Raw genomic sequence first — 12,140 nt, forward strand, 5'->3', positions numbered from 1 at the left:
CCGGGTCACGATGACCTGGAGTGCGCTGCTAGCCGGCCGATTGGTCCAGCTTCAGTGGCGCTTGGAGATGACATCATCTCCAAGCAACCACTTTCACTCCGCAAAAGCCGGGTCTATGCAGACCCGACTGCGGTGTGAGCGGCGCTGACTCAGGAATATCCCGAGTCGGTGCCGGCAAAATTCCGGGTCTGATCTGGATAGGAACTTTGTTCCAACTCCGGGTCAGACCCGGAATTTAGGTGGAAAAGGGGTATAAGTAGCTCTGGAGGACTGAGGTTGGCTACCCCTGCTATAGGCATATAACATAGGGGGAAAATCAGGACCAGAGTGTTTTGTAACAGGTGAAATTAATTCTGTGGAAATGTCTATTCTAAAGGATCTTGCACCTGTCAGGTCAGAGGATAAAGCAGTCACCCCCAGTTATCAGAGTAAACATTTCAGTGGATATACAAGACATGGACATGCTGGCTAACAAAGGAAGAGGTATTCAGTTAATGTTATTGGTCCAAAATTAGGAAAATACATTGGCTACTCTTATGGTGCATAGTCACACGGTGAGATATCGGTGCATACACACGGTGAGATATCGGTGCATACACACGGTCAGATATCGGTGCATACACACGGTGAGATATCGGTGCATACACACAGTCAGATAATGGTGCATACACACAGTCAGATATTGGTACATACACACGGTCAGATATCGGTGCATACACACGGCCAGATATCGGTGCACACACACGGTCAGATATTGGTGCATACACACGGTCAGATATCGGTGCATACACACGGTCAGATATCGGTGCATACACATGGTGAGATAATGGTGCATACACACAGTCAGATATTGGTACATACACACGGTCAGATATCGGTGCATACACAAGGTCAGATATCGGTGCATACACACGGCCAGATATCGGTGCATACACACGGCCAGATATCGGTGCATACACACGGTCAGATATCGGTGCATACACATGGTCAGATTTTTCTTCAGATCTGAATGATAACGATTTAAAAAATCGTTCATATCTGAAGGAAAATCTGACATGTCTGAACGATGTGTGTTCCCGATGGTCAGATAACTATATCTGACATCTGATGTGTTTGCAGTCAGATTTGGACAATTTCAGTAATTTTAATGCAGTAAAAAATCGTTCATAGTTCAAATCGTTCAGATCGCTCAATCGTTCATCTGACAAATCTGACCGTGTGTATGCTCCATTAGATAGGCTAATGTGTAGAGGAGTATAGGAGGTATGTATGTGTGTGTGTGTGTGTGTATGTATGTATGTATATGTATATGTATGTGTGTGTGTATATATATATATATATATATATATATATATATATATATGATGTGTGATTTATTATGATATAATAATGATTGATTGCACTGGTTTGTTTTTGTTTCTGGAATAGTTCTAATCAATTTAAATGAAATATACCTGTACTGCTTATTGCTGAGATTTAAACTGGGGTGAGCGGATTCGGTTCTACTCGGTTCCGTTCGGATTTAAAAACCGAATCTTATTGGGTATCAGCTGTCACGAGTTTTAGATAGCCAATAAGATTCGGTTTTTAAAACCGAACGGAACCGAGTAGAACCGAATCCGCTCACCCCCTATCTATACTAAAGCTGGGTACATGCCTATACAATCACACATTCATTGCAATGGTTCGATTGACAATGTTCCCATTCAGAAGTGCTGATCCGCGCGTACACACATATACAATCCAATGTGTGACCTTCGATCCCGCGCTGCCAAAATATCGCAAGGAAATGATTGTACCAGGGCACACATGTTCCCGATCTCAGCCTGCGCTCACAGAGAGTGTACCTAAAACTGACATAATTGCAGGGAGGGGGTGCGATTATGAGACCAAAACAAGCCTACATGACATTTTCAGAACTATTACGTCCATTCGTTTCTGAACTAGATACAGTAGTTTTAGGTCAGAATGTTCTTTTGTCTGTCATTCTTCAGCATGAGAAAAAGAGGCTCGAGCTGGTATTCTTGTAGCTATGGCGACAACAATTCAAGATATCGGTAGCAGAAATCCTCTTCTTCAGGAAGCCCAGCAAGTTGTGGAACTACACTCTCCAGCAAGCCAAGCCTTGCAGTATAGGCCGTGGTGTAAAGGTAAAATAAAGGTGAATATGTACATGAAGAGGAGCGTGGCACACAGAATACTTCCTGAGTGTCATTATGCACGCCCAGGGAGGCAGCCCTGGGCTGGTTTGGTGTACAGTCGGTCCCAGGAACGGTGGAAGGGGCATACACACAGCACTGTCGGTACCACCAGGCCCTGTCGAATCGGATGAAAATTAAACTGCACAGAAGATACGATTCTACAAGTTTTCATCGGACAAAACCGGATCGAATGTGCGCACGCGCTCTTTCGATATTGAACGACTGGCTCGAAATTAAAAGAACGGGCTGACTATTGTATACGTGTGTACCCAGCTTTACTGACCAATATACCCCCTGCACATTTCAATATTGGGGTTGGAGCATTTTTGATGTCTTATCTATTCCCTGTTGTAATTTTGTCTTCCGTGTTGTGACTAAATGATGGGAATAACGGAGTCTGGAAGTCCCTCTGCTGCTTAAACAATGTTCATTTATACAGGTTCTTATTGCTGATGGTCAAGTGACCGTTTATTATAAGTGTTTTATAGCAAATTCATGTTTTATGCTGGGTGGGGGGGGGGGGGGGCAGGGGGCATAAACCATGTATTTGCTATAAAGCTCTCATAATGGTTAAGACAGGACACATAAAAAGGTTTGCAACCATCTGGGATGTTTTATTATCTTTTATTTATAAAGTGTCAACATAGTACAACAAGGGGGTCCTGGCACAGACAGATATACAGTGCAGTATGTCAAGTAATATAAAATGTATTTAAATTAAAAAGTGCACATAATTAGGTCATAAAACAAAAAATAAATAATCCTATGCTCTGTGACTGATGAATAAATAGCAGTCGGTGTATTCTGTGTCAGGGCCACAACTGGGGGGGGCTGAGGGGTCATGTGCACCGGGTGCCGCACTGATGTCCACTCTGGTGCCACAAGTATCAGTAGCGGTGGGCCCGGCTCTTCCTTTGCTGTGCGCACCGCTACCATTACACATGGCAGCTTTCTGCTGCTGTTCCCCCTCCTCTGTCTCATGCAGTGTCTCTTGGGACTGGGAGAGAGGTCATGACATCTGTGCTGTGTGAGTGTATAGCAGTCAGTGTGTGCTGTGTGACTGAATGAATAGCAGTCAGTGTGTGCTGTGTGACTGATGAATGTATAGCAGTCAGTGTATGCTGTGTGAATGTATAGCAGTCAGTGTGTGCTGTGTGACTGATGAATGAATAGCAGTCAGTGTGTGCTGTGTGACTGATGAATGTATAGCAGTCAGTGTGTGCTGTGTGACTGATGAATGAATAGCAGTCAGTGTGTGCTGTGTGAATGTATAGCAGTCGGTGTGTGCTGTGTGAATGAATAGCAGTCGGTGTGTGCTGTGTGAATGATGAATGAATAGCAGTCGGTGTGTGCTGTGTGAGTGTATAGCAGTCAGTGTGTGCTGTGTGAATGTATAGCAGTCAGTGTGTGCTGTGTGAATGTATAGCAGTCGGTGTGTGCTGTGTGAATGTATAGCAGTCAGTGTATGCTGTGTGAATGATGAATGAATAGCAGTCAGTGTGTGCTGTGTGAATGTATAGCAGTCAGTGTGTGCTGTGTGAATGTATAGCAGTCGGTGTATGCTGTGTGAGTGTATAGCAGTCGGTGTATGCTGTGTGAGTGTGTAGCAGTGAGTGTATAGCAGTCGGTGTATGCTGTGTGACTGATGAATGAATAGCAGTCAGTGTGTGCTGTGTGAGTGTATAGCAGTCAGTGTGTGCTGTGTGAATGTATAGCAGTCAGTGTATGCTGTGTGAATGTATAGCAGTCGGTGTGTGCTGTGTGAATGTATAGCAGTCGGTGTATGCTCTGTGAATGATGAATGAATAGCAGTCAGTGTGTGCTGTGTGAATGTATAGCAGTCGGTGTATGCTGTGTGACTGATGAATGTATAGCAGTCAGTGTATGCTGTGTGAATGTATAGCAGTCGGTGTGTGCTGTGTGAATGTATAGCAGTCGGTGTATGCTCTGTGAATGATGAATGAATAGCAGTCAGTGTGTGCTGTGTGAATGTATAGCAGTCGGTGTATGCTGTGTGACTGATGAATGTATAGCAGTCAGTGTATGCTGTGTGAATTTATAGCAGTCGGTGTGTGCTGTGTGAATGTATAGCAGTCGGTGTGTGCTGTGTGAATGTATAGCAGTCGGTGTGTGCTGTGTGAATGAATAGCAGTCGGTGTATGCTGTGTGAGTGTATAGCAGTCGGTGTGTGCTGTGTGAGTGTGTAGCAGTCGGTGTATGCTGTGTGAGTGTGTAGCAGTCGGTGTATGCTGTGTGAGTGTGTAGCAGTCGGTGTATGCTGTGTGAGTGTATAGCAGTCGGTGTGTGCTGTGTGAGTGTGTAGCAGTCGGTGTATGCTGTGTGAATGAATAGCAGTCGGTGTGTGCTGTGTGAGTGTGTAGCAGTCGGTGTATGCTGTGTGACTGATGAATGTATAGCAGTCAGTGTATGCTGTGTGAGTGTGTAGCAGTCGGTGTGTGCTGTGTGAATGAATAGCAGTCGGTGTGTGCTGTGTGAATGAATAGCAGTCGGTGTGTGCTGTGTGAATGTATAGCAGTCGGTGTATGCTGTGTGAGTGTGTAGCAGTCGGTGTGTGCTGTGTGAGTGTGTAGCAGTCGGTGTGTGCTGTGTGACTGATGAATGAATAGCAGTCAGTGTATGCTGTGTGAGTGTGTAGCAGTCGGTGTGTGCTGTGTGAATGAATAGCAGTCGGTGTGTGCTGTGTGAATGAATAGCAGTCGGTGTGTGCTGTGTGAATGTATAGCAGTCGGTGTGTGCTGTGTGAGTGTATAGCAGTCGGTGTGTGCTGTGTGAGTGTGTAGCAGTCGGTGTATGCTGTGTGACTGATGAATGTATAGCAGTCAGTGTATGCTGTGTGAGTGTGTAGCAGTCGGTGTGTGCTGTGTGAGTGTGTAGCAGTCGGTGTGTGCTGTGTGAGTGTGTAGCAGTCGGTGTGTGCTGTGTGAATGTATAGCAGTCGGTGTGTGCTGTGTGAGTGTGTAGCAGTCGGTGTGTGCTGTGTGAGTGTGTAGCAGTCGGTGTGTGCTGTGTGAGTGTGTAGCAGTCGGTGTGTGCTGTGTGAGTGTGTAGCAGTCGGTGTGTGCTGTGTGAGTGTGTAGCAGTCGGTGTGTGCTGTGTGAGTGTGTAGCAGTCGGTGTGTGCTGTGTGAGTGTGTAGCAGTCGGTGTGTGCTGTGTGAGTGTGTAGCAGTCGGTGTGTGCTGTGTGAGTGTGTAGCAGTCGGTGTGTGCTGTGTGAGTGTGTAGCAGTCGGTGTGTGCTGTGTGAGTGTGTAGCAGTCGGTGTGTGCTGTGTGAATGTGTAGCAGTCGGTGTGTGCTGTGTGAGTGTGTAGCAGTCGGTGTGTGCTGTGTGAGTGTGTAGCAGTCGGTGTGTGCTGTGTGAGTGTGTAGCAGTCGGTGTGTGCTGTGTGAGTGTGTAGCAGTCGGTGTGTGCTGTGTGAGTGTGTAGCAGTCGGTGTATGCTGTGTGAGTGTGTAGCAGTCGGTGTATGCTGTGTGAGTGTGTAGCAGTCGGTGTATGCTGTGTGAGTGTGTAGCAGTCGGTGTGTGCTGTGTGACTGATGAATGAATAGCAGTCAGTGTATGCTGTGTGAGTGTGTAGCAGTCGGTGTGTGCTGTGTGAGTGTGTAGCAGTCGGTGTGTGCTGTGTGAGTGTGTAGCAGTCGGTGTGTGCTGTGTGAGTGTGTAGCAGTCGGTGTGTGCTGTGTGAGTGTGTAGCAGTCGGTGTGTGCTGTGTGACTGATGAATGAATAGCAGTCGGTGTGTGCTGTGTGACTGATGAATGAATAGCAGTCAGTGTATGCTGTGTGAGTGTGTAGCAGTCGGTGTATGCTGTGTGAGTGTGTAGCAGTCGGTGTGTGCTGTGTGAGTGTGTAGCAGTCGGTGTGTGCTGTGTGAGTGTGTAGCAGTCGGTGTATGCTGTGTGAGTGTGTAGCAGTCGGTGTATGCTGTGTGAGTGTGTAGCAGTCGGTGTATGCTGTGTGAGTGTGTAGCAGTCGGTGTGTGCTGTGTGACTGATGAATGAATAGCAGTCAGTGTATGCTGTGTGAGTGTGTAGCAGTCGGTGTGTGCTGTGTGAGTGTGTAGCAGTCGGTGTGTGCTGTGTGAGTGTGTAGCAGTCGGTGTGTGCTGTGTGAGTGTGTAGCAGTCGGTGTGTGCTGTGTGAGTGTGTAGCAGTCGGTGTATGCTGTGTGAGTGTGTAGCAGTCGGTGTATGCTGTGTGAGTGTGTAGCAGTCGGTGTGTGCTGTGTGACTGATGAATGAATAGCAGTCAGTGTATGCTGTGTGAGTGTGTAGCAGTCGGTGTGTGCTGTGTGAGTGTGTAGCAGTCGGTGTGTGCTGTGTGAGTGTGTAGCAGTCGGTGTGTGCTGTGTGAGTGTGTAGCAGTCGGTGTATGCTGTGTGAGTGTGTAGCAGTCGGTGTGTGCTGTGTGACTGATGAATGAATAGCAGTCAGTGTATGCTGTGTGAGTGTGTAGCAGTCGGTGTATGCTGTGTGAGTGTGTAGCAGTCGGTGTGTGCTGTGTGAGTGTGTAGCAGTCGGTGTGTGCTGTGTGAGTGTGTAGCAGTCGGTGTGTGCTGTGTGAGTGTGTAGCAGTCGGTGTGTGCTGTGTGAGTGTGTAGCAGTCGGTGTGTGCTGTGTGAGTGTGTAGCAGTCGGTGTGTGCTGTGTGAGTGTGTAGCAGTCGGTGTGTGCTGTGTGAGTGTGTAGCAGTCGGTGTGTGCTGTGTGAGTGTGTAGCAGTCGGTGTGTGCTGTGTGAGTGTGTAGCAGTCGGTGTGTGCTGTGTGAGTGTGTAGCAGTCGGTGTGTGCTGTGTGAGTGTGTAGCAGTCGGTGTGTGCTGTGTGAGTGTGTAGCAGTCGGTGTGTGCTGTGTGAGTGTGTAGCAGTCGGTGTGTGCTGTGTGAGTGTGTAGCAGTCGGTGTATGCTGTGTGAGTGTGTAGCAGTCGGTGTGTGCTGTGTGACTGATGAATGAATAGCAGTCAGTGTATGCTGTGTGAGTGTGTAGCAGTCGGTGTGTGCTGTGTGAGTGTGTAGCAGTCGGTGTGTGCTGTGTGAGTGTGTAGCAGTCGGTGTGTGCTGTGTGAGTGTGTAGCAGTCGGTGTGTGCTGTGTGAGTGTGTAGCAGTCGGTGTATGCTGTGTGAGTGTGTAGCAGTCGGTGTATGCTGTGTGAGTGTGTAGCAGTCGGTGTGTGCTGTGTGACTGATGAATGAATAGCAGTCAGTGTATGCTGTGTGAGTGTGTAGCAGTCGGTGTGTGCTGTGTGAGTGTGTAGCAGTCGGTGTGTGCTGTGTGAGTGTGTAGCAGTCGGTGTGTGCTGTGTGAGTGTGTAGCAGTCGGTGTGTGCTGTGTGAGTGTGTAGCAGTCGGTGTGTGCTGTGTGACTGATGAATGAATAGCAGTCAGTGTATGCTGTGTGAGTGTGTAGCAGTCGGTGTATGCTGTGTGAGTGTGTAGCAGTCGGTGTGTGCTGTGTGAGTGTGTAGCAGTCGGTGTGTGCTGTGTGAGTGTGTAGCAGTCGGTGTGTGAGTGTGTAGCAGTCGGTGTGTGCTGTGTGAGTGTGTAGCAGTCGGTGTGTGCTGTGTGAGTGTGTAGCAGTCGGTGTGTGCTGTGTGAGTGTGTAGCAGTCGGTGTGTGCTGTGTGAGTGTGTAGCAGTCGGTGTGTGCTGTGTGAGTGTGTAGCAGTCGGTGTGTGCTGTGTGAGTGTGTAGCAGTCGGTGTGTGCTGTGTGAGTGTGTAGCAGTCGGTGTGTGCTGTGTGAGTGTGTAGCAGTCGGTGTATGCTGTGTGAGTGTGTAGCAGTCGGTGTGTGCTGTGTGACTGATGAATGAATAGCAGTCAGTGTATGCTGTGTGAGTGTGTAGCAGTCGGTGTGTGCTGTGTGACTGATGAATGAATAGCAGTCAGTGTATGCTGTGTGAGTGTGTAGCAGTCGGTGTGTGCTGTGTGAGTGTGTAGCAGTCGGTGTGTGCTGTGTGAGTGTGTAGCAGTCGGTGTGTGCTGTGTGAGTGTGTAGCAGTCGGTGTGTGCTGTGTGAGTGTGTAGCAGTCGGTGTGTGCTGTGTGAGTGTGTAGCAGTCGGTGTGTGCTGTGTGAGTGTGTAGCAGTCGGTGTGTGCTGTGTGAGTGTGTAGCAGTCGGTGTGTGCTGTGTGAGTGTGTAGCAGTCGGTGTGTGCTGTGTGAGTGTGTAGCAGTCGGTGTGTGCTGTGTGAGTGTGTAGCAGTCGGTGTATGCTGTGTGAGTGTGTAGCAGTCGGTGTGTGCTGTGTGAGTGTGTAGCAGTCGGTGTATGCTGTGTGAGTGTGTAGCAGTCGGTGTGTGCTGTGTGAGTGTGTAGCAGTCGGTGTATGCTGTGTGAGTGTGTAGCAGTCGGTGTGTGCTGTGTGACTGATGAATGAATAGCAGTCAGTGTATGCTGTGTGAGTGTGTAGCAGTCGGTGTGTGCTGTGTGAGTGTGTAGCAGTCGGTGTGTGCTGTGTGAGTGTGTAGCAGTCGGTGTATGCTGTGTGAGTGTGTAGCAGTCGGTGTGTGCTGTGTGACTGATGAATGAATAGCAGTCAGTGTATGCTGTGTGAGTGTGTAGCAGTCGGTGTATGCTGTGTGAGTGTGTAGCAGTCGGTGTGTGCTGTGTGAGTGTGTAGCAGTCGGTGTGTGCTGTGTGAGTGTGTAGCAGTCGGTGTGTGAGTGTGTAGCAGTCGGTGTGTGCTGTGTGAGTGTGTAGCAGTCGGTGTGTGCTGTGTGAGTGTGTAGCAGTCGGTGTGTGCTGTGTGAGTGTGTAGCAGTCGGTGTGTGCTGTGTGAGTGTGTAGCAGTCGGTGTGTGCTGTGTGAGTGTGTAGCAGTCGGTGTGTGCTGTGTGAGTGTGTAGCAGTCGGTGTGTGCTGTGTGAGTGTGTAGCAGTCGGTGTGTGCTGTGTGACTGATGAATGAATAGCAGTCAGTGTATTCTGGTGCTGGTGGCTTCTGCCAGAGAGAGAGAGAGAGAACGTGACGCATGCGCAGAGCAGACGGCTGCTACAATGTATCGCCGCACGGTTCCCTGACCAATCAGCGGCCGGCGCCGGCTGACCAATTCCCTGCATTGTTACATTCCGCTCCCATCATGCCCCTCGCTGTCATGAAGGCTGGAGATGGTTCCTGCTCTCCAGCTCTGCCCCTAGCCGGGGGCCGGTGACTGCCAGGTGAGTGCTGGGGCCGCTTAGCTCCCATCCTGGGGCACCAGGGCGCTTCCGGGGGTGATGGGGGAGCATATGGTGTGAGGCTGGGTAACAGCAGTAACTCTGCCATGCAGGGAATTCAGCCATAGGCCTCCAGCTGCTGTGGGACTACAAATCCCAGCATGCACTGCTACAGTTCTGTTATTAGGGCATGCTAAATCGGTGGCAAGGCTTGCTGGGAGTTGTAGTTCCACAGCAACTGGAGGCTGAATACCCCTGTTTTATATAATCCCATGTTGTATTTCCCAGTAATAAATCTATACACACACACACTGGGGCCTTTTCTATATGACCTATTGGTGCTTATATAATAGTACAGAACACTTCTATATTGTATCCTGCTAGGGCCGTATCTATACCCCTGTATAGCTGTCATCTGTTCCTAATGCTGGAGTCATGGTAATTATAACTGTATATAACCTATTGGTGCATATATTGTATCCTGCTAGGGCCGTATTAATACCCCTATATAGCTGTCATCTGCTCCTTTTTGCCAGTGCGAAAAGTCTTTGTTAAAAAACGAGGATAACTTTTCTCCATGTGCAGAATTGGGGTTTAGGGGTGCAGGCTTTTATTTAAGCCTGTACCCCTAAACCCCCAAAATAGCCTGCACCCCTGGGAGTGTCCCCTAAAAATAATCTGTCAAAAAAAGTTTAGAAAAAAATCGGGACACCCCAAAAAATGTACTTGAATTTTTGGGTATACATAAAAAAAAATATGGGGGACAAAATCCTAAAGTAGCTAAATAGATTCCAGAGGGGTTCCCAAGTATGCGGCAGGTGTTTTCTTCATTGTGGGTAGTAGCGGCAGGTGCCTTTTTGAAGAATTTTAAAAATGCACTTTAGGGACTTTAAAAATATGCTTGCACCCATTTTCTTGTACCCCAAATTTGATAGCCATAGTTAAGGTTTTTTTTTTTTTTTTTTCTTTCTAAAAAATAAGTGCTATTCTGCATCATTTCTTCACAGGCGCAAAAAAGCACCTGCCGTGGCTGTTTAAAACCCCTAATTGGCTTCAGCAGGGAAAAACTGGGGTACCCATAGTGATCCCCCACGACAGGACATCTTTAGGGGGGTCCTAGGAAGAATTCCTGAAAACTCCTGAATTTTTGCAATACTTACCTCTCCGCCAGGTGCTGTTTTCGCTGGGTCCTAATTGAATGCGGGGATAAAGCGTGCGCGCTCGATACTTTATCCCTGCAAAACCTCCGATGTGGAGTGAAAAGTCCAGCACGGACTTTTCGCTCCCAAATTGAATATGGCCCATAGTGTCTAAGACTCCCACATCTGTAAGTCTTAAGCTGGCCACACACTAGACCAACTTACATCCAACCAGCCAACTTGTTGATTGGTTGGAATGAAAATCTGGTAAGGTATGGGAGTAAATAATGAACAGCAATTTGCTCCTAAATGCCAGAAAACAGATGAAAATGGTCGTTCAGACAAGTTTGTTAAATGTTTGATCTAAATAATTTGTTTAAACAACAGTTTTTGTCCATTTTCCAGCGTTTGGGAGAAAATTGCTGACTGTATACCTTACCAGATTTTCATTCCAACCAATCAACTAGTTGGCTGGTTGGACAGATAATCTTTAGATGTGTGGCCAGCTTTAGGCTATGAACCATGAATATAGACTGCTCTGCTTATGGTCACTCTGTAGTTCTGTTCAAAGATAAATAATTCTCTTCCCATCCATTAGTCCCCTGACGCTATTTAGGCCCATGTGTAAATGCTGCAATCCACACTGCGCTATTTCTAAGGTGCTACAGAAATCTGAGGCGATGTTTCGCGATGACATAGGGGACATACGAAAAGTATAAAGCAGGATACATAACCACTGACCTAATGTACATGCAGGAAGCCACTGCGAGGGTGGACAGGTGGCAGCAGATGTGGAAGGAGGATCCCTTCTTATGGTGAGAAGGGGAGAGGCTGAGACAAAGGGGGTGACAGAATGTCTGTATGGAGGTAGAGCTAGTGCGGCTGAGACTAGTAGGGGTGTTGAATAGTTGGTGTCTGATTTAGACATGGATGGGTATTCCATAGCTGTGGGCAGCACAGGAGAAGTCCTGGAGGTAGGAATGGGATGTGGTTATCCACAGTAAGTTGAGGCGCCAATTGTCGGCATGCGGGGGAAGGGATCCAGGGATCCAGGGGAGGCAGGAGGAGTAGGGTGGAGAAGAGGCTGAGAGCTTTGTACGTGTGGAATCTGAATTGGGTTATGTAGGCAGCCAGTTTGGGGACTGGCAAAGCTGGGAGACAGAAGGTCAACGAGTGGAGAAAATCTGTGTTGCCGCTGCACGGAGGATGGGATTGAAGTTGGAAGGGTTGGGTGAGAGGGAGGCCAGAAAGCAGATGGAAAATAAGTAGGGATAGCGGCTTTGATCGTATATGGAAGGTTTTAATACTTGTGATGTTTCATAGGCGGAAGCGACAGGCTTAGGCGGAGGGACTGGATGTGGGGAGAGAAGAGGGACCAGTCGGGGATAAGACACCCATGCAGCAAACGCAAGGAACAGAGAAGAGTGTAATGTCCGCAGAGAGGGATGGCAGGAGGGTGAGCAATGACTTAGAGAGATGGCAACAAGACTGCCCAAAACACAAGAGGGGGGGGGGGGGATAGTGGGGGCGATGTACACTTGGGTGTCGTCGGCATAGAAGTCGCACTGGAACCTGAAGGAGGTGATTGGCTCAGAATGCGAGGTCGTCTGCAGAGGTCGGACAGAGGGCTGAG

The 12,140-nt window shown here is 48.3% G+C and overlaps 1 protein-coding gene across 3 annotated transcripts in view; it reads left to right on the forward strand.

Moving 5' to 3' along the window:
* The first annotated feature begins 394 nt into the window (after positions 1 to 394).
* The window catches only part of ANGEL2 (angel homolog 2), a 59,736-nt gene continuing 47,990 nt past the window's right edge, over positions 395 to 12,140 (forward strand). For 2 of the 3 annotated variants that reach the window (XM_088458847.1, XM_088458848.1), the window contains exon 1: positions 9,301 to 9,371. Coding sequence is in view for 1 of the 3 variants with exons in the window: in XM_088458850.1 (XP_088314976.1) it covers positions 456 to 483 (28 nt within the window). In the remaining 2 variants the exon portion in view is untranslated. Of the gene's footprint in view, positions 484 to 9,300; positions 9,372 to 12,140 lie in introns of those variants that run through there. The other variant, XM_088458850.1, reaches the window with a different exon arrangement.

The sequence above is a fragment of the Taudactylus pleione genome, unplaced genomic scaffold (genome assembly GCF_031769625.1).
Source record: "Taudactylus pleione unplaced genomic scaffold, aTauple2 ptg000860l, whole genome shotgun sequence".
Taxonomy (NCBI): Eukaryota; Metazoa; Chordata; class Amphibia; order Anura; family Myobatrachidae; genus Taudactylus; species Taudactylus pleione.